Consider the following 21,985-nt stretch of genomic DNA (forward strand, 5'->3'; position numbering starts at 1 on the left):
ATTAAAGACGGGCTCTGGGGTAGGGGGGGAAGGATGCAGTCTTAATGTGTTACCTCTGAGCCGAAAAAGCAGCAGAGGCACGAGACATTTACCATTAAAACAGTATGCAATTTGCTGTCGTTTGGAGGAGGCGGTCACTCTGGCAGCAACACAGCCTGGGCTGCGGGACTCATTTGGTATTCTGGCGAGCACGCTCCTAGCCTTGGCTGAGTGACAAACCCCCGAAGGTTACCATTTGCTCACACACAGTATAACCCAGCAGACATACTGTCCTTAGCTTACAGACTGACCCAACGGCATGCTGCAGGCATGCAGCCTCCACCCCAGCACACAGCATGCATGGTAATGGCGATGCAGACATTGCGAAAGGCAACCTGCCTCTCTGCAGCATGAGCAACTAAGCCATCTCTCAGAAAAGCAATTTCCTGATCAACACATTAATTTCCTCGTTTCTGGGAGGTGCTCTGCACCTTCTGCTCAGAGAAACTGCAGATGTGGCTACGCTGCTGCATCAGAGCAGGTGGCAAGGTAAGGGAAACATGCAGACATGTTTCTGGACAGGATTTCCTATACTAGGTGGTCAGTACTTTTGGATGTATTTATTTCCCATATAGAATGAGCTTTTAACACATTCCATGAGTGAAATTAGTCCCACGCTGAGAGCTAGCACGAACCATAAAAGGAACGGTCACGTCCTCCTGAAATACTATTCTGATATTGCCTTGTGGAAAACAGACTCCATAGTCAGTAAGATTGTAAAGTAGGTATGGGCAGCATGGGGGTAGTCCCATTAAAATCGTGTGCACCTGACACAGAAACTTGCCTCGGTTATATGCAGCAAAGAGTTGTATATGCTTGAAGTTTCACACTATGCCTATACATATCCATAACCCGTCCCCGCTTCATATTAAGATTAAATCCAAGGAGTCATTTCCATAAACTCCTCCCATCTGCGCTTGCGCAATGTCTCCTGGTGGTGGTCATAGGGGGTCGTGGGGATGAAGGTTGATGACTCTTCCTCATCACTGCTAGTTGACCAATTGTCTCTATGCAGACTCAGTTGCTCCTTGGCTCTTGTCCATCCGCAGGGCCAGTTTCTGCCAGTTTCTTAAGATAGGTTCACACTCTTATCAAGGGACTACCCTTGGTAAGGGGCCCAAGGCTTCTTGCTTTAGTTAATTTGCACAATGCACCATAGTTAGCAAAGACACTGACACTAAGTAGCATCCTAGTTTAATGCTGTCAGCGCTCTATCTCTGCTTGATAAGATTCTCCTAACTCCCTCTCTCAATACTTCAAACACGACGTAGTTGGCAAAAAGGCTAGAGATTTTATCTGATCAACATGATGCTTCATGGCCTGCAGTGCATACAGCTTTTTCTTAGATCCACTAGGTTTAAGAAGGAAAAATGAAATGCTAGCTCTAAGTAGTTACACCTGCTATAAAAATACTCACAGCTTCATCAGCGGAATAGCGTGATAGCATTGCTTTCTATCTCTTCAGAAATTCAGGGAAAATGTGCCTGGAAGAAAATGCCTCAGCTTGATTTTTTTTTTCCCCTTCTCACCTAGTTATGAAGAACAGCTTAATCAAAACAATAGCTTTTTTTTTTTTTTTTTTTTTTTTTTTTTTTTCATCTTAGTTATTCCTTGATGTATAACATTCTTGTGCATCTGACCTGTAGATCTTTGGCTCTGCAAAAATTTCTTGTGGCAGTCAAGGTCAAAGTCTCCTCTGAATGGCCAAGTGATACAAGCTCTTCAACTTGCATTGTAGGTCTTACATCGGTGTGCCCAGACCATCCAACAGATTCATGAGGTGTGGTTTTATCTAGCACAAGTTCTGTCGACTGCCTCATCTTCACTACCATTGTCTAAGTGTTTATTCTTAAGTGAGGACTTCAGCTGCTTAGTTATTATATGCAGAAAAATGATCTGTTATTGGCTTTGTGTTTTACTTTTAAAAGAAGCTTATTCAACAAATGCTCCATTCCTCGAGCATAGCAGATGAATGCAATGAGATAGCAGATCCATCATTATATTATTTTGCTGCCAATCTTGTAAAACTGTGCCCTTGATTCCCCCCAGCCTTTTCTATACAGTCTGCCCAAGGTACCGACCATAAACTGTATCTGTTACTGAACTTGGACCTGCACTAGAGAACACCTGAATGGTGACCAAATAGTCCATGCATTTCCTCCTCCTGGTGGTCAGAGAATGGAAACCAGGGCTTTCAATTCAGCTCTCTCACTTATTCTGACAGAAAGCTTGCTGCCAATCTGAGCATATGGCTGGGTGCACTCATTTACAGTTTTTGAACACAGGTCTTGCCAAGGAAGTTCGTATTGTGGCAGGGTAACATAGCCTTTTGACTAAAATTATTAAGCTAAAAAAAAAAAAAAAAAAAAATCTATTTGCATTTTCTCCAGAGAGAAATGGATAGGAATGTTTTATGTTTGACATGGTGAATTAACATTTGTCATAACAACAAAGATCCCAATTAAATTAACCAACTTAATACCTACCAGGCAACATCTAAAACTCTTTTCTACATCCCTTCCTATTCCAGCCAAGAAACAATGAGCCCAGAAGCACCTCTTCTCCAGAGATATACGCTATATTAGAGGAATGAGGGGAGCTTTGCCAAACAAACAAGAGGCAGCTTAAAGCCCACTGCATGTGGCGACCCAAGGGTCCCCTCCTAGTGCTACGCAAACGTCAGCAGGGGCTTCTTCCAACACCTCGGTCCTGTTCTGGTTGAAGATTTCTAGTACAGCTGAAGAGAAGCAACCTAGGTGAAGGCAAGGCTTCTTTGTGCAAGGTGATAACCCAGGAGTTTATAATCCTAACATTTTATCTTAAAGAGAACTGTATGTGGGTTTAATGCATGTAATTAAACACAGCTACTCTCAGTTCATATTTACACTGCTTGTTTTCCTTTCTTACAGGATAAGCACCTAAACTGATAAAAAGTGATGCATCTTTTTTAGAAACAGGGAACAAAGTGCTTTGCCCAAGGTCAGACAGCAAGCCCTGGAAATGAGCCTGAATGCCTTGAGTCACTGTGGGGACTCACCCAGCCGAACATCCTGCTTTTCACAAGATTTTTTTTCCATTTCCGAAGGCACGGCTTCACTTATGCCATTGGGAATTTTTACATCACTCAAAGATGCAAACAGTCTCAAGTTTAATAAATCAACTACAAGGAGGGGAAGAAAAAGGCTCCGAAAACAAGAACAACAATAAAAAACCTTTCCTGAAAAGGTTGTTCCTGAAAATAGAGTACCTTGGCAAGGCTAGATGTTCACTATGGGCAAAAGAAGGTTAATCAATCACCTCTTGCTTCCATTACAGCAGCTGTGTTTCAGGATTTGCACTGCTCCTTTCAGAGGCAAGAAAAAAAGCCTGTGGAAACCCAATATAAAAAGCTAAGTGCCCAGAAGCCCTGGGTCAGCAGAAACTAGCCCTAACATGAAGCAAAAGGACAAGTAAGAGCAAAAAAAAAGAGACTTGGGCTGAAGGACTGACTGAAGAGCAGTAAATTTAAAGTCTTTGGAACAGCAATTTCTAGGGCACTCTGAAGAAATGGAAATACCTAATCTCTACTCATCAGGGCAGGCAGACAAGCTTCAGAGACCTATATGGAAGTGAGAGCTAGCACACAGTCATGCAATCTTATCAAAATGCTGTTCAGTGAATGCCAATTTTAGCCTCAGTTCCACAGACCACAGGTTTCATGGTCTTCCACTGCCAACAGAAACAGTCCCTGGAACGGTGCTCACTGCTGATGTTCTGCTGGATGCCGTAGGAACCACTTTTAGGATTTATCAGTATTCATTGTTCCCTTTATAACCCAATACTGCAGTGGTCTTCCCTCTCCAGAGAGAGAAATAGAGCATCTTATCCTTCAGGGAAGAGAGAGCATCATCCTTTCTCCGTCTTCTTCCTGGGAAAAACTGCCTCAGGTAGCCCATCCCCAGTACCTGACAATTTGAGAAGGCAAAGCCACTCCTCCTCATTTGTCTCAGACCTCGTTTAACATTCCAGTCACTAGTCTGCCACACACTCCAGGTAGAAAACTTATGATGCAGCATATTTAACAGGGCTGTGACAGGGTATTTCTGAAGCAATCCAAAGATTTTTTTTTTTTTATTGGAACTGCTCCTATTGTGAAAGAGTATCCTCAGACAGCGATTACATTCACTTCTGTAACACTGCTCAGGCTTTTCAGAGTCTTCAAATTATTACCTCTGTCTTTGAGAAAATTAATGACTTCCAAATCTATAACAGCTCTTCTGCAATTTACATAAATTAATGATAAGACCTGCTGTTCTGCCCACTGAGCAACTGGCTTTCTACTGGAAGCAGAACAATCCTTTGCCTGTTTAGGATCTTTTTCATGTTGTTTCTTAGTAACTCCTCGTGGCAGAAAACCTGTGAACGTGGTGTAGAAGTGGGAGGAACGAGGTGGCTGAGGGGAGGCTCAGAGCAGCTGGACAGCCCAAGTGCCTCTGTGAACAGAAAAGTGGAGCAGAGCAGCAGCCAGATGGATATGGTTCAGGCTCCAGGGAGAAGGAGTGGCTCTCTTGGTTTTGAGTGAGAAAAAATGGAAAATTCCACCATGTGTCAGCTATTACTCCTGGAAGGAGAACTGTCTGAGAAGCCTAGCCAAATTTCACGTAACTGCAGATCTGCTGAGAAGGAGTTTAGCTCAGATGTAAGGTAGTAAGGTCACAGTCTAATTCCCACACACGAGTAGTTTCATCTATAAACTGCAGAGGATACAACACTTATTTTTAGGGATCACAGCCACAGAGACAAAATATTTCTCCTTAAATGTAAGAACTTGAAGAATACTGAAGTACTCTGCAAAGAGTAAAGGTACAAAATGAAGAAAATAAAAAGAGTCACAGACCCTAATGAAGCTTATTGCAGCACACCATCACTCTGCCTATTGGTACATGTTAGCAATGAGCTAGCACTGAAAAAGTGATGGCAGGTATCAGGTGCGAGCCACAAGAATAAAGAGATCCACACAAGAGCCTCAAGCAAACACAGTTTACTTGCATCATTCAATATGCCAGTAATAGTCAGAATCACCAGCACATTTAAGCAAAGAGGACTAAAGCAGGTGTCAAAGACTTTGCTGAACTGGGTAGAAACAGAGAAGTCTCACATCAACAGCAGCAGTTCAGGTTTTGAATCCATCTCTGACCACGATTACCTGATTTTTGTGTCATCCCTCCACCTGCCCAACCTGAAGGCAAAAGTGGGAACCCCACCTTTGACATAAGGGACACATGCAGCTCAGTGTGCTGTTGTTTCTAAAGCAGCTGGATGATAAAAAGAGGGTTAAGTGTTATTACTTCCAATGCAGAACTGGGTCACATCTCTCAGAAAGCTCCAGCTACGCAGGGCAGCTCTAGAAAATGGAAACAGCTGGCTCTGCTGGCTGGGTAACACCACTCATGGTTGCTGTGTTGCTCAACTGGTGCGAAGCAGCCAGAAGCTGCCACGAAATCCAGCCTGTTACTAACTTGTTACACAGGGGTTGTCTCCAAAGCAAGTTTTGAGTCCAACTGATACGTGAAATGCAGAATTGGAACCTCTCTCCCTTCTCCGCATGATATACAACACAATGGATTTGTTTTGTGCTTTGATCTGCAGTTTTTGCTGTTCTTGGAGAATGGAGGATGAGGGAAAGACTGCCAAGAGGTGACAAACTTCCAAAGCAACTCTGCAGGGAAATCTTCTGCCAAATCAGCTCTTTGTGTCCAGATTGAATGCGTGGATCCCTACGTTTGCAAACAAATCAGTCTGCACAGCTGAGTAAGAACGAGGATTTGTTACCTTTCATTTACAGAGGCACCTTCCTTGCAGGGGAGGACACAAGGAAGGTCTCTTGAGCTCACACCGAGTTGCAGGCGAGGTTCCCTCCTTCTGAATTCGCTCATTACTGAATGTGAAAGTCAACGAGGCAATTAGTGAACCACAGAGCCAGCACTGCAGAGCTGCAGCACGCATCCCTTCCACACGCCTGCCTGCACACCAGTTTCTGCCTTGTTCCTCAAGGACAGCACTGGTAAGCAGGCAAAGCCCCTGGGTTGCGTGTGCATAAAGGCAGGCTCTAAGAGAAAGGTAACTTCAGGGGAATATTGAGCAATGTACAGCAAGAAATGTCTCCTCCTTTCTCCTCAGCCTCTCCCTGTGAAGCAACTGGTGCCAAGCACTCATACGTGCTTGTTCAGATCCTTAGAGTATGACGACAGCTCCTATAATAAACAGTGGCAACATTTTGAAATGATAAACTGAGCAGGCAGCAGGAAGCAGACTGGAAGCAAGTAGCCCCGTGCTGCACTCAGCTGCTAGGAGAAGGAGAACTTCCCAGTTCTTCGCCCATGCCCTTGTCCCATCTCTGAGCAAGAAGAATTTGGCTGGCATGGAAGAAATGCTGGGACCAGAAGAGAGCCAAGACCTGCCTCAGCAGGGCCTCCATCTGACCAACTCATGCCCAGGCTGTGGGAGGCACCTGCCCACCTGCAGGTGTGACCTGGCACGGCCTCAGGAATCTGCTCCTCTCCACACCACGGTCACCAGAAACACGCAGAGCAGCCAGGAACACCTGGCCACTGCACAACAGCACAAGTTCGGTCATCATGTGGAGGATGCATCTTGCTCTGTTCATTAAAGCTAGGTGAAGAGAACAATCCACAGCAGAATCGGTAGTCATTTGGGATATGCACAGGGGCTTGTGTTCTGCACAAAGCAGCCATTCCATAAAAGGTGGGTGTCTTACCTACAAGCCCTCCGAGTCTGCAGCAAGATCATCTTGGGATCAGGAAGACAAGTTTCTCCTCCTCTGTTAAACTCAGCTAGATCGAATCTCACAGAATCACAGAATTGTCTAGGTTGGAAGAGACCTCAAGATCATCGAGTCCAACCCCTGACCTAACACTAACAGTCCCCACTAAACCATATCCCTAAGCTCTACATCGAAACGTCTTAAAGACCTCCAGGGATGGTGACTCCACCACTTCCCTGGGCAGCCTGTTCCAATGCCTAACAACCCTTTCGGTAAAGAAGTTCTTCCTAAGATCCAATCTAAAACTCCCCTGGCGCAACTTTAGCCCATTCCCCCTCGTCCTGTCACCAGGCACGTGGGAGAACAGACCAACCCCCACCTCGCTACAGCCTCCTTTAAGATACCTATAGAGAGCAATAAGGTTGCCCCTGAGCCTCCTCTTCTCCAGGCTGAACAAGCCCAGCTCCCTCAGCCGCTCCTTGTAGGACTTGTTCTCCAGGCCCCTCACCAGCTTCGTCGCCCTTCTCTGCACCCGCTCAAGCACCTCGATGTCCTTCTTGTAGCGAGGGGCCCAAAACTGAACACAGTACTCGAGGTGCAGCCTCACCAGAGCCGAATACAGGGGGACGATCAGCTCCCTGGCCCTGCTGGTAAATCTCTCACAGACAACATTACTGAACAACAAACAGGGAACGTAACAGTTCCTGTGAAGTGAAACTAGGACGGCCATATTACAAGACAAGATGTAAGCTTTCTTAGTTGCTAAGAAAACAGTCGTGAGCCCTTGGAAACAAGATCTGTGAAATCTTGTCCTATATGCTTCTGCTGCACACATCCCTGTCCTGTTAACTCAGAGCTCAGACTTCACAACTCCCGGAACACATCTGGTGCCTCTGGCTAGGAGAAAGCACCTGGCTGGAAACAAGTAGGCATTTCAGACAGAGGGACAGGAGGCAGGATGTAAAAACTGGTTGTTTTTAGAGGTGGCACTTTAAAAATCCACGCTGACTGCCTCAGTATCGTATGCACGAGTGTCTCTAACTCCTTGCAGAACTCAAAGGCTTCTGAGCCACGTGCAGGACTTCCCCCCTCTCAGTTACTTCACCGCTGAATGGGTAAGCCACGTGTCACCTCAAGTAAGAATCCAAGGGCTCAGTTTAGAATCCACCCCCGGTATGGGAGATTCCTTGTAAGGGTTCAGGTTTCCGTAGCCTTTTGAGGGTACAGGTGATATCAGCTGAGTTCCCGAGCTCCTCAGCTGCCACCCTCGAAACCTGTCTCACCATGACCCCATTGCCTCGGGTGGAAGTGTGCAGGTGGAGTGAAGGCAACACCAGAGTTTGGGTTTGAACTGGAAGCGCCAACCTTAACACTGGTGACAGAGGTGGGATTACAGCCCGTGATTTATTCCTTGCTTTGTCAGCTCTGAAGTGACCATAACTACAGAACCCAAAGCACAGGGTGGTGGTCACTACGAGAGACTGACAGGCTCTGTTGTCCCCAATGCCAGCTCCGTAGAAAAGCTGATGCTCTGCAGCTGTGCTCAAGGCAGCCTCGCTGGCTTACAGCACTAACGCCATCCCAGACACGTGTGCTGCCACACCGCACCCCCTCAGCAGCACCACGCATGCGGCCTCCAGCCCACTGTCTGCGCACAAACCTTCAATGAAATCCGAGGCTGTGTACACACGGTGCTTTGCGTTGCTGTCTCCCTCTGGATTGTTCAGACTCCCAACAGCTAACTCGATCACCTCCACCAGCTCATCTCGCTTGTCCTTCCTCACGGGCTTCTCTTCTGGGTGGCGCGTCAGCCCCGTCTCCAGCTGGTACACCTTCTGCAGGGTAAAGCTCTCAAAGGGCACGGCCGCGTACTCTGTGGACAGCTTAACGCCGCTGTGCACCTCTGCTCTGTCTATCTGGGAACGGAGGAAAGCCAGCAGGTTAGCCTGGGCCTTCCCTGGGTTACCGGGGTCAAGCCGAACGTCCAAGGGGTCTGGGAACTGGTCCTGCACGTTCTTAAGCTGCTCGCTCCTGCCCTGGAGCTCAGCCTTCAGCTGGGCAATTTGTTTCTTCAAGCTGACGATGTAGTTGCGGTGCTGCTCTTCTCGCTCCTGCAGAATAGCTTCGTAACCCTCCTTGGCAGTCGGACTGTGCACCCTGGGCAAGGCAAGCTGCTCGTTGTCACCCCTGGGCGTGCAAGCCAACATGTAAACGATCGACACCGAGCAACAGGCCACCACCAGCAGGCCTACGAGTCGGGGGAGAAATATAACAAACCCTCGTCGGAGCATCATTTCTCAAAAAGCAGAGTCTAAGCCGAGAGGTGCAACAGTTCTTCCATCCATGCAGCGCCACAGAGGCCTCTGGATTTGAAGTACTCTTCCACAGATGCATGTATGGACAGGAACTGGCTTGTCAGCTCTCTTAAAATGGGTACTCTGCCCGCATTTTGGGCTCTCTCTGGTGTTTACTTAGCAGGACCAGAAGACAAGCTGCAGAGCAGGCAGGACACCTCCTGATCCTCATGGTAACACCTGCACTGCTGCAATGTGCTCTGCTGGTGTCTGATGGAGCCTGAGGACCTGGAAGACAAATGACAAGGACAGGCATTCAGGCACGTTAGAATTTGGTCAGTCAGTCTGCACTGTCAAGAGCATCCTAAGGATTTACTATCATTTCTCAACTGCTCTGTTGGATCTCAGAGCTATGAGGTGCTCGTGCTAACATCCAGGAGGTGCTGAGACCCTTGTGCAGACAATCCTGCATGCACGTGCTTCATTTTAACAACATGACCAGGCCTCAGAGTCTGTCATGCTTTAGGAATACCAGGAAGTCATCATCTGTTACTTCCCAGTCAGGTGCTAAGGCCGCTCAGCTCATCTGAGCAATGCTGGCCCTCCAAACTCTCAGCTCCTGGAGCGCACACATTTTGGAGGCAGGGTGTCCCACAGATATACAACATGCTTCAGGTTCCAGGCATGTTCTTCCAAAGCACCAGGTGGCAAATGTGGTCCTGTTCAAATACATGAAGCTCGATCTGGAGCAGCAATTCTAGTTTCTAGAACTAGCTCCTAGAAGAGTCTACAATTTGCAAACCAGGTATTTTGTCTGGTGTGTGTGAGTGTCAGCCCAAGAGGGAACAGTGACAAGGTTTTTAACAGGTGACAATACAGAAAGAAACAAGAATCCTATCAAGGCCAATTGCTGAAATTCCGCTTCAGTCTGACATATCCTCCCAGGTGCTCCCATAAACACAAAGAACTAGAGGCAGGGTTTTTCAGAAGCACTCAGATCAAGTCTTATTCAAAATCAGGGGAAGCTTTGTTTCTATCCAGCTGGCTGTCATCATTGCAGACTATATCATCATTTTAAGGCCCTCTTTGGTTTCTCATAACATTAAAAAAAGATCTTGCAACAATGCCTCATACTACTCTGTTTTCCATATATGCTCTCTGCCCAGGAGTAAAGATAAAAGAGGAAGTTTAGGGAAAATCAGCTTAGGCATTTTTAAAAATAAGGAAATCTAAAACTCTGAACATAATCTTTTTTATTATTATTATTTTTTTATATGACTTCCTTGAGTACAGTTAAAAACAGGAAAGAAAAATTAGATGACTTAACATCAATATTGATCTAGACATAAGCTACATTAAAACAATTATGCTGACAACACTACCAGTGGGATTTTCAAAATCCTTCAGTTTTGGCACAAGTCTGGACCTATGAAAGGAACTTCTTCATTTATTTGTCTGACAGTAGACTTAGAGCAGAGCTGAGTAACATCCTAGATTACACTGTGAGACTGCATAGTTAGACTCGAACACAATCAAATTAAGCCCTCCCCAGTCTCCTCTTGGATGCTTGCATGCCATTATGACAGGTTTTTGCAACAGAGATTTGTAGCCTCATTAGTCAGACATCCTTTCTGGCAGACCCCTAGGTAAAAACAGTTTATCTAACAATGCATGTGCTTTTCAGAGTTATTTCTAGTGTCGAGTCAAAGACTTCTGTAGGACTTTTTATCAACTTCAGTGTCTTGCTGGCCTATTACTCTGTATGCAGCAATTATCCAGTGATATTTCTGATCTTTTAGCTATTATCAATATTTTAGCAGTCTGAAGATTTACTTAAAAAATAGAGGAGGAACGGAGGGGACTAGAGCAAGCTATAAAAATACTAGCACTATTTTTCTCAAAATAATGCTGGATGGCTATTTAGTATTTACAGGATTCTCCAGAAAACATCAGTGTTTTCAAAGGAAGAATTGCTGATGTTGAAGAAAATACTCAAGCAGCAGGAAAAAGGACAGGACGAGGTTGGCATCCTTACCTTTTTGCAGTGATCTTCTCTTTGGAACATCTTGGTCTGCTACAGCTGCTTCTCAGCTTGCCACAATCATCTCTTGTTTATCTCCCTTCTTATGTCCTTCCCAGAAAATGCGCGTACTATAAAAAGCACTGTCAACCTCACAACACCTCTTCATTGCTTTCACATTTGCCAGCTGCCTACATCTTCAGTCTGCCTCCTGCGCAGTGAAAGGCTGTAGTGGAGACGCTTCCTATGGATGCGCTATAAAAGTTGGCCTCCTGCAACGTAAAGAAGCTTGTCAGAGCACGGAAATTAAGCTGGGCAGTTCTAACTGTACAACAGATCTGGCTAGAGGACTGCAAGAAGGTAGTGTGCAGTGAGACAGGGTCAGGAAGTGGTGAGATGCAGTACATAAAGCACTGCTGTGCTTGTATGCTTCAGTTCACACAATTAGTCCATTGACTGAATTGGCAGAAGCTGAACATCACTGAAAGGATTAGTTGTGCTAACATGGCCTAAACTGAAATTACATCCCAATGGCTTAGATAAACACACAATTTCATTTCTATAAGCAGCATCGGATTCGGGTTTTGGGTGAAGAGCTCTTCAAACATTGACCTTAAAATATATGTGCACGTATAGCTGTATTTGCTCAAACATACTGGGTCTCTCTTTAAGGGACTCTTTTTCCTGACTAGTTTTCTGGTTTGTAATCTTACCCATCACTGAAGCATCTTAAACACATTTTGGGACAATAAATTAACTGAGCTACTCTGTCCTTTGAAGCAGCACTGTCATAACAAGAAATTCACACCATGGGTATTTCTACCTCCTCCAGGGGGATTTTACCATCACAACTGGAGGCATCCTAACAACAAGCACCCATTTCTTACCCTCTGTTGTGAGAGCTGTCTTATTAAGTTGGACTGGTGGCTTTGGAGATGCTGCTTTACAGACTGCGATTGATACTTCAATATAGAGATGCTACTGTACTGTGCTATCTGAGAGACGTGCTTGTGAAAGCAGCCCCCATCCGTGCCAGTGCCAAAAAAAGCAGCCGAAGTCAACACCGAAGGTGGTCACGGCTGCGGCATCTCAGCTGCACAGACAGTACCAGCAAGCCAGGGATGGGAAAACTCCTCCTAACAACCATCCTCTTGATTTCGCCAGACCTACAGTCTCACACCAACTGAGTGAGCCTGAGATGAAGTGGAGACAAAATGAAATCACAGTTTTTTTTCCAGGAACTGACAAAAACACCTCTGTATTTGTCAGCAGTCAGCTGCATTGAGTAGTATTAGTCTGTTTGCAAAGAGGAGCTTTAACAAACACACAGGGGTTAGTCTGATAGCCAAGGAAAAGAACATTAATTCTAAAAAAGACTCTGTTTGCCAAAACAGCTTCAACCTCAGCTCAACCTGCTAGCCCAGCCAGAGGTCAGCCTGGCTCACAGAGGTGCTTTTCATGTGTGTCAGGGAGCCTGGTCCCAAAAATGACCTGAACGAAGCAGCAGGTTCTGTCCCCGCTGCAAGCACCACGAAAACTGCTCTGTACAGCGGAGGGTGCTGCACCCAGCCATAGGGAGTGGCAAAAATTAGGAAAATTGGTCTGAAATTTTGGATGGCATGTACCCACTACTGTTACGCACCAGCATCTGGATTTTTAACGGACTATGGAGGTACAGGAAATTTATTTCTGCTCATAAAAAAACAGCGTGTTTCAAGCCTGAATTTTTGGCACTCAAAAGACCGAAGTGTGAATTCATGCAGAAGAGAGACTCAAAATAATATAAACATTATATCTTTACATAGGCTTCTCCCCTCTGAGCTCTGCACTCTCCTTACTCTTCATGTTGAGGACAGAAACAGATGGCAGAAGAACAGTCATATCTGCAGACAACAGTCTCTCAGCATGTATGGCATGGACAATGCCAAATAACTCCATGTTTTTACGTACCTTCTGCCACAGCTTTCCATCACAGGTTTAACTGAGACTAGCAATTGCCATTTTAGAAAACAAAACTTTTGGTTTTTTTTTTTTAAAGAGATGGTGAATGGCAGAAGCTGCAATTAGTTTCCATGTAGGTGTTTGAAAGGTCCTCGCTGAACAGCAGCACACGTCACGGTGAGATTTCACTAGAATCATACTAACCACCAAAATGAGCCGCAGGGAGAAGGAAACAGATGTTTCACCCAGACTAAATGCCTTACAAAAAATTACTGCAGCCACTTGGCATTTGCCTTGAGCTTTCTAATTACAAGGACTGCGCATAGCACTGCAGACAAATTAATCTGCTTTAAGTGTTAGAAACAAGATTGCGCCTATGCCACCATCCCAAGCAGGCAGAAACTCAATCCACTCATCACCAGGGAACGTGTCACAGGGCTTAAAATCTACTCTCACCAGTGTCTAAGATGCATGTGGAGGGAATGCGAGAAGAAATGATTTCTCCTTAATGACAAATCATGATTTCTCACTACTGCTCAGTCCATGACATCCGATCTTTGTTGTCTGCCTAGGGACAACTTATAAAAAATGCTGCATAAAGGGAAGAGCCAGTCTGTTAAACTGACTGGATGCACCTTTGTAGTCTTTCTTTATTGTCACCTGTTAAAAACTGTACCACTGCCCGCCCCGCCATGAGCTGACACTCACACATACCAAACAAACCACTGAAAATCCTAATACCTGGTTTGCAATTCACACAACACTTTAAAGAGGAATAAAGGATTGCTAAGAAATTGCATCCAGAATCAAAATGCTGACTAAAATTGTTAAAAGCTAAATGTTACCGGAAGACAGTAGCTAACTTAAAGGTAAAAACCTTTATTTCTTAATCTGATTCCAGAGCTAATTATAGAAAATCTTGCATTCATTGCCACCTGTAATCTCCGAGAGAAAAGCGTCTAACTCCACCCACAGGAAGACAATTGCACTGTTCCGCTCGATAATTAACAATTACAATCCGAGCAACTGTGGCAAATCAGGTGCCACAACTCTTAGAAGCAGTCTTAAACAAACCAAGAAACCCTCAAAACGATGACTGGCAATGGAAACACTATGCTCTGCTCTTGTGAAGGAAACGAGTAGTAGCTGGGTTTACCTTCAAGATACACCTATATGCTCCTCACTCTAAAAGTTTAAAAAAATAAAACAAAACAACAAACAAACAAACAAACAAAAAAGCACAACACAGGAATTATAACTTCTACATGCATTAGTACTCCAGCACCTCAGGCTGCTATTTTGATCGTTTCCCTCTTACCAAGGTAAAGCAGTAACTTTACCTAACAACACTGACGGCCAAGCCTCTCCAGCTGAGTTTGGAGGTCCACAGGTATTTGGTGCATTAGATCATCCACCTGCATGCAGTCTTCGTGTTTGTGCAGGGGATTCTTTCCCCAAAACAGTCCAGGACAGAAATCCAGAGGCACTCTGAAAGTCTTCTGCTCTTATAAGCAGTAAGCATGGTATAGTTTCAATATGAAATATGGTTTTTACAGTAATCATTAGTTCTAACACAAAATCTCAGGAGTATTAGGGCCCGCCTGTCCTGCCTGTTTATTTCTGTGTGTGGATGCATTGACGTGGATATAAACACAGGAGTGAAAGTACCCTTGCTTTCCACTCTTCCTTGTAAAGAAATTAATTTTAAAGTAAAACCAAAAAACAATACCAAAAAAAACACAAACCACCAAAAACAACAACACACAATATAAGTGTTAAGCCCCAATTTCTATCTACATCCCAAAAGAACCAATGTCTAAAATTATCTCCACAAACCAACACCACTTACTACAAAATAGAAGGGTTTTCCTTTACGTAACTGCATCAACACTCCTCCAGCAGCGTTACTTGTTGAAGACCCGGCTGTTTTCCACAAAAGCAATTGCATGAGTCTGCATTAGGGAAGTTATTTTTGCGTGAGACACTCAGATTTTCACCACACCACACCACACCACACCACACACCCTTCCACAGTACACCACCTCCCTCTGTTAAACGCAGTAGCTTGTAGTAACAGAAGCCCGCACGTTCTCAGTACCACTGTTAGTTGGCTGTGCTATGGGACACCTCCAGAAGAACTGTGAGAACGAGTCAGAAACCCACCTTGTCTTCAGAAATCCCCCAGTTTTGCCCAGTTTGTATCACAAGGCTCTCCAGGCATGTGTAACATTTCACTCGTGTTTATTTGCAACAGAGCAAGACAGGCAAAATGCTCTGCTCAGTGCTAGAAAACATAGCAGTCTGCTTCCTCTTACAAAGTGACCACAAATGCCAAAAAATCCTTTGGAACCCGATGTGTTTGCAAAACTTATCTGGAACTTTCCATCACTCTGTTTAAACCCCTGCGGGCGATGTGACAGATGCATCATCCCCTGTCAAGCTCCAAAGAGAAGCTGCAGAGAACAGCTGACAAGCATGCATTGCTGCTCCAGAGATGCAGTGACTCACGCAGAGTCCTTCCTTGCTGCACAGAAAGAAAAAGGCTTTTCTCCAAGTAACCATTTCTCCCTAGCATGCTCTGACCTGCAGAGGTTTAGGAAGTCAGGTGCTCCAAAAGTGTTTTCAATTTGCTTAAAATGGAGATGGCAAATACGCATTTGAGCTGGCTTGAAGATATGCTTGTTCTTTGGAGAGTAAATTAAACTCTTACCATTGCCAGCCCTAAAAATTAATTGCTGGGCTGGACAGCTGAGATGTGCAGCTGTGCTGGAAGACTGGCATCTGCTGACCATGACCTTCAATTTCATTTCATTTTGGTAAGTGTCGTCTCAGTTTTGTAGATGTGTCAAAGAGCAGTTGGCCCCAAAGACAGCAGGCTGCAACAGCCCTGTGCTACACTGCAGGTAGCTGCATGCTTCCTGAGAACAGAGCCTTTCTGCAGGAAACTAGCTCACAGAACAAGGACAACCTGCTGCCAGAGAACAGCTAAAGTTTACTGCACTAAATTTACTTCATTTGAAGATCTAATTTAATAACTGCTTTGCATTTAGAGGGTTTCCAGAAAGACTACACTCAGTTTAAGCATAACACTAAGATATGACAGCTTCTGAGTTGGCTTAGAGTCAGCATAAGATGCACAGGAAAAAAAAAAAACAAAAAACAAAACAAAACAAAACAAAAAAAAACCAAACACACAAAACACATTTTTAATATGTTGCCATTAAAATAAGCAAAAGACTAGATTTTGCTTATCCATTTAAGTCTGGACATGAAAAATGCTGTTCTTTCACATGTAATGTTTACACACATGCACTCAGTGATTGACACTGATGAAATCTGGAGCCCCGTGCATGTGCACAGACCTGCGATGTGCATCACAAACCAGTGAAGGATTTAGCATGCTTCTAATTAAGCATGAGCTTTTTCTCCATTGATAAAAATACATGAACTTGTATTACTCTCCCGGCTTTGGCTGGGATGGGGTTTATTTTCTTCACAGAGGCTTGTATGATGCTGTGTTTTGGATTTTTGATGAAAATAGTGGTGATAACACACTGATGTTTTTAACCGTTGCAGTTACCAAGGACTTTTCTACTACTCAGGCTGCCTTGCCTGTGAGGAGGCTGTGGGTGTACCCGAAGCTGGGAGGGGACACAACTCATGAATTTTTGCTTTTACCTTTCTGATTTCTCCCACCTGGGGAGAGTGAGCAAGAGGCTGTGTGGTACAAAGGTGCCTGCCAGGGTTAAGCCACACCAGTGAGTGAGCTGTGTTCACAAACAGGAGAGTTAGCTAGAGTAGTTAGACCGAGGTGCAGAATGAGAAGCAGTGTGTGTGTTTTGCAATGTTGTCTTTAGTCAGGGCTGTATAAGCACGCCCACATTCATCTGCCACCAGACTAGCCGTGCAGCTGGAGCTGCCAAGCGCAATGAAAGTCCACCGCTCTGAGGGGAGCTGTTACGTGATAAAGTACAGTAACAATGACTTTGATCCCTATCTTATAGAAGTCCTTGAAAGATAGCAAGGCTGTTTTATGGGGCCTGAACAATCCAGTCTGACCTGGAGATCCTCTCCTGCCCTCCCTGTCAGAAACCACCTGTGGAGAAGATAGTACCATGCTAAATGGTGGACTTGAACTTCATTAGCTCCACCAGAGACGGCAACGGAGGAGGTGTCCTCCCTTCTGAGCATGGTACATGAGGACAGAAGAGAGCCATCTGCGTCCCACAAGCCTACTGCTGTATTTCCATGGGCCTGCAGAGCCATCTCCCTGTTCTTCACACGAGATTTCCTAGGCAGGTTGTATCGAAGTCAGTATTTTATTCAGAAAAAATACTGAAAAGTAAGGGGTGCAATAGAAGAAATGTCTTGGGATGTTACCTAGGCTGAACAAAACCCATAAAGACAAGAACTAATACTGCTCTTCAGCTATGGTTTCCACTCCAAAGGAAGCCAGGAAATAACTGCAGCCAGCTTTGGTGTTGAGACTGATTAGCAAAGCTCTACATGCACCTCTAAAACATGCAGCAATAACAGCTATCAAAATTCCTGTACCAGCCCCCAGGCTCTGCTTTTCTCTATCAGTCTGGTCAGCACTGACCTGCAGGAAGGGACCAGTCCCCTGAGTCAGCCCCCCTTTTCCTTCCTCCTCCAGGTTAGCACTGACTATAAAATCAACTCACGCTACAGAGCCCCACTTAGCTCACCACTGTTGTTCTGATATGTGGTTTCAGTCAAACACCTAGCATTTCCTTGACATATCAGAAAAGAGGCCCCTGCTAATTCTTTGAAAAGCCTGAGCGTTCGTATCTAACTCAATTGAAAATTTCATGATCAATTAATTTCATGAGAATAAGTACATGTATCCATTATGATACTCTATCACTTACATGAATCTATTTTGAAATAAAATGCTTCAATAGGTTTAGATGGCCTATTTTGTTTTAACTTAACAAATTGGTGCTTCAACTTTCCACTTCATGCCACATTTTGGGGGTCTCTTTGAAAATGCCAGAACTCCCATACACCCACAAAACCAAAATTTTGGTAAAATGGCTGTAAGAAGAAATACATTTTTAATTTTCTGGAAGAAAAAAAAAATCACCACATTTCTGTATCCTTCAGTTAAGCAATACAAGCCACATTTTCAAGTGATAACGGGCACCTGTTCACAGTTACTTCAGTTTCCAAGATTTCAGCTCTGATTCTCAAATCATATCAAAAATGGGATCTAAGTTTTCAGGTTCTTTAACAGCTACCCCAATTCAGACAAGTAGCCTAATCTACTGATTTACAGCCACAAAGACAATGCAAGTTCTCATTAGTGATCACGAAATTGTAGTTTCCTCAATGAAGTCTTCCGGAATCTGGGATTGAAACTGTAGTTTATTAGGAATGTTTTGACTGCAATTATTCTGTAGCTGTCAATAGCTCTTGAAAACCAGCTCTTCAGCTAGAAATGTGTTAAATTTTAAGAGTTCACCCAAGAGGCATCCTCTTTCTTTAACCCAGAGCTGATTGATGACAAAAGTAAAGCCAGTTTTCCTTGCCAGCAAAAGCCAGATTTTTTTCTTTTTCCTTTTGTTACATAGAAGTACACCCTGTAGTCAGGTCAGCATTTCCTGAAAGGTTCCAAAGAGCATCTCTCTTAAAACAACAGCTTCAGGCTTCCATCAGAAGCAAAGCACATTTCATGCAAACTTATGGAATAATACCCACAATGTGAACTTACAGTATAACATTTTTTTTTTCTCATTTTACCACAGTGGTATCTGGCTTGATTTGATTTAACAAGTTGTGTCTCAAAGTTGATGCAAACGCAACTTTTTCTCTTTTTTTTTTTTTAAGAAAATAAACCAAAAACAAAAAAGATTATCTTTTTAAAGCGAACCTTTCCTTGAAATAAAATGCATTTATAAAGGTTTTCAGAAAACAGAATAGAAACAAAGCATAATTATCTTAACCTACCAGAGTATTTGAAGAAAAGAGATTTCCTTATTTGATGAAGCTTCTTGCTACTGAGTCTTTGTTTCTGTTCATATGGAAACCTGCCTGCAAATGATAGCATTATTTTTTATTTTAACAAAGATTGGCTAGAATGCGTGCTGGCACAGCTACACAAGCTAATGAAATAAGAAGGAAAAACACTGCTGTGCCATTACAGATTTCTCCTTTCCCCTCCTTTTAAAAACACGTTTCTGTAGAATATAAAATCTTACCATTTTCAAAGAGGACCCACAGTTTAACTCAGAGAAAGATATTCCCGCCTCCAAGCCAGTGTCCTCTAGTCTGCCAGTTTTCTAACCCATGCAAAATGAAATGTGTCTGTTTTCTGTAGTCTCTTAGAAGTGTACATTCTGTCCCAGTTGCTTCTGCAAGGGGCTTTCTGTAACCGTGCAACAGATTCACAGGTAGTGAATCACAGGTCTACAGGCTTCAGGTCCTTATTCTGATAACTGATTATTCCTATTAATTTTCTTGTTTAAAAGCACTCAGCTGAAGTGTAGATGTGAATAAATTTTCGACAATCTCACACTTCAGGGATGGAAATCCTTTCACACTAGTTAAACACCTGAAGGATTTCAAACCTAGACCCATATTTCTTGTATTGTTATACCTCCAGCAGCTCCTTTCTGAGCATTGTTCTACATGTATTAGGATGGAATTAGTTTGACAAGAGCTATTAGGAAGAGCTGTTGGGAAGTGAAACAGCAACAAAATGTCTCACTACAACTATTTCAATGGTCCCTAAAAAATGTTTCTTCTATTGATGGGAAAGCATCTCCTTTTCCTAGCTGCAGTCGATTTAACAGGCAGAGTTTTCCAATATCGGGATTTTAAGAACAAATGACAAGAGAGTTTAACGCTTTCTTGCCTGACAGAGAAAGGAAAGTAGGTGAACAGCAGGTGGCAACTGCTGGGGGGAAGGTGTTAGGTGGAAAACACCAGCTGAAAGATCCTATAGGAAAGAATAAAATCAGAGCAAATGGTGTCAGCGTGTGGACATGGAGCACATAAAACAAGCCACTCATACCTAGTTTAGAATAAAACTATAATAGAAAAAAATATTAAGCTCTCAGTAAGAGCATGCACAGGGGATCGTGGTCATTTTGCTCCTTTGTTATGCACAAAACCTTAAAAACCAACCCAACTTGAATTTGCATTGTCAGCTTGACAAAAAAGCTTCACTTATGCTGAAGAAGCTGAGGGAATTTCCTGTGTTTTTGAAGAAAAACGTAGGTAAGAGCAGATCAGCCATCCATTCATGTTATGGTCTGTATTGCCTCTCCCAGAGAATATTAAGTGCTCTGGAAGGCAAAAGAAAATCTTTCATAGAAGGGAAATAATTTTGACCTTTGTCATTTTGATGACTGAATGATTCCCTAAGAGTAAGCTTTTACTTTATAACAGACATGCACAAGAAACAATTCTCCTATTGGGGAAACATTGCATTACATCATTGCTTCTCTGGACTTTTGACCCTGTTTTAATTCTTGTTCTAATCCTTACCATCATCCAACACTTCAAAGTTGGTATTCTCCTGTCTCCTCCCTCGTTAGGGCAGCCACACACTTCCACAAGTTGTGTAAGTGCTGCATGGTAAAGCTCTTTAATAAGACAACCGTTTCTACCAGCTACTCCTCTTGATTAGTACTTCTTCATGCCTACGGTTGGCTGGGGCAAACGCTCCCCTGGTCACCCGCTCAACACAATTTCACTGCAGAGCTATGTGTAAGCAGCGTCACACTAAGCCAACAAACCTAGTTTATATAATTACAGGGTATTCATGACTGCAGAAGACCACAGCTTCAACAGAGGGAATGGGCCAGGAAGTGGGAAGCCTCCTGAGAATTTGGAAACACAGACTTGCCAGCAGCGTCCTACTGCTTATTCGTTTTTCTCCTGACTCCAGCTGCTCATCCTGGATGTCTCCCACAGCCTGTGCAGTGCGACAGTACGGTACATCTGCAGAAAGACCAACATGCCCAAGCTGCACTCAGCTCACACTGCTTTTGGGCTCTGAAGTAACAGCAGGCAAGTTCAACCCAGGGCTTGCATCTAGGAATACAAGAGCTGTCCTCATGGAACAACCAGGATGCAACTCAGAGCAGTGGCAGTAACGTGACATGTTGTAGCCAACAGATGTAGTAAAATGAATGTCCAGAAAATTGCCCATTTGCACTGAAATATGAGTAAAATCATTAAGAAAAGGCAAAGAATAAAGAAAAACAGATGTTCTCGACCCCTCCTTTGGTTTTATACACCTGTTTCTGCTTTATCTTAGATCTTCTACTTAAAAATGTATAATTGATGCTAAATATAAGAAATGCAAGAACCACCAGGCACCAGTTTGAGCTAACAAGCTGCTCGCTAGCTGAAGAGTCGTGCATATATCCATTATTGCAGGTCTAAAAATAGCAATCCTTTGAGAAGTTGTTAGAACAGCAAAGTGTGGCATATGGAATATAAAATAATCTGTGGATAACAGAAAAAACGGTGTGAATCTATTGCAAACAGATGGTTAAATAAAGCCATCTCGCCCCAACTTCGGGTAGCAAATATTGCCATCATTACCAGCGATGGCAGAGCCAGCTGCTCCACGTGGGCTCTGGGCACGTTCCCCCAGAAAGGCCGGCTCACAGGCAGTGGGGTCTGTGCCAGGTGAAAGCTCCACAGATTCCTGGCACTCTTTGAGCACTCCTTTCTACCCATTTTGGATTTCTGCATGGTAAACCTCTCCAGAACAAAGATCTTCTTACTGTTCTGCACTTTGCACCATGGAAGGCAGGTCCAGTTGGGTCCCCTATTGCAACAGCAGGGCATCAAACACCAGTTATTGGCCCATTCTCTGAAAGAGATCCACAGACCCTTTCAAAAACCCTTACAAAGCAGGCCTGGCTCATATTGAAACTATATTTTAATGCTGGC

General features: G+C 44.0%; 1 protein-coding gene across 2 annotated transcripts in view; it reads right to left on the minus strand.

The window, feature by feature from the left end:
- Nucleotides 1–21,985, minus strand: part of CSGALNACT1 (chondroitin sulfate N-acetylgalactosaminyltransferase 1) — a 44,296-nt gene that overhangs the window by 7,527 nt on the left and 14,784 nt on the right. For both annotated transcript variants that reach the window (XM_032187516.1, XM_032187517.1), the window contains exons 3-4: nt 11,132–11,388; nt 8,463–9,384 (exon numbers count right to left, since the gene is read on the minus strand). In XM_032187516.1, the coding sequence (XP_032043407.1) occupies nt 8,463–9,096 (634 nt within the window). In that variant the 5' untranslated portion in view covers nt 9,097–9,384; nt 11,132–11,388. The remainder of the gene's footprint in view (nt 1–8,462; nt 9,385–11,131; nt 11,389–21,985) is intronic.

The sequence above is a fragment of the Aythya fuligula genome, chromosome 4, assembly GCF_009819795.1.
Source record: "Aythya fuligula isolate bAytFul2 chromosome 4, bAytFul2.pri, whole genome shotgun sequence".
Classification (NCBI taxonomy): domain Eukaryota; kingdom Metazoa; phylum Chordata; class Aves; order Anseriformes; family Anatidae; genus Aythya; species Aythya fuligula.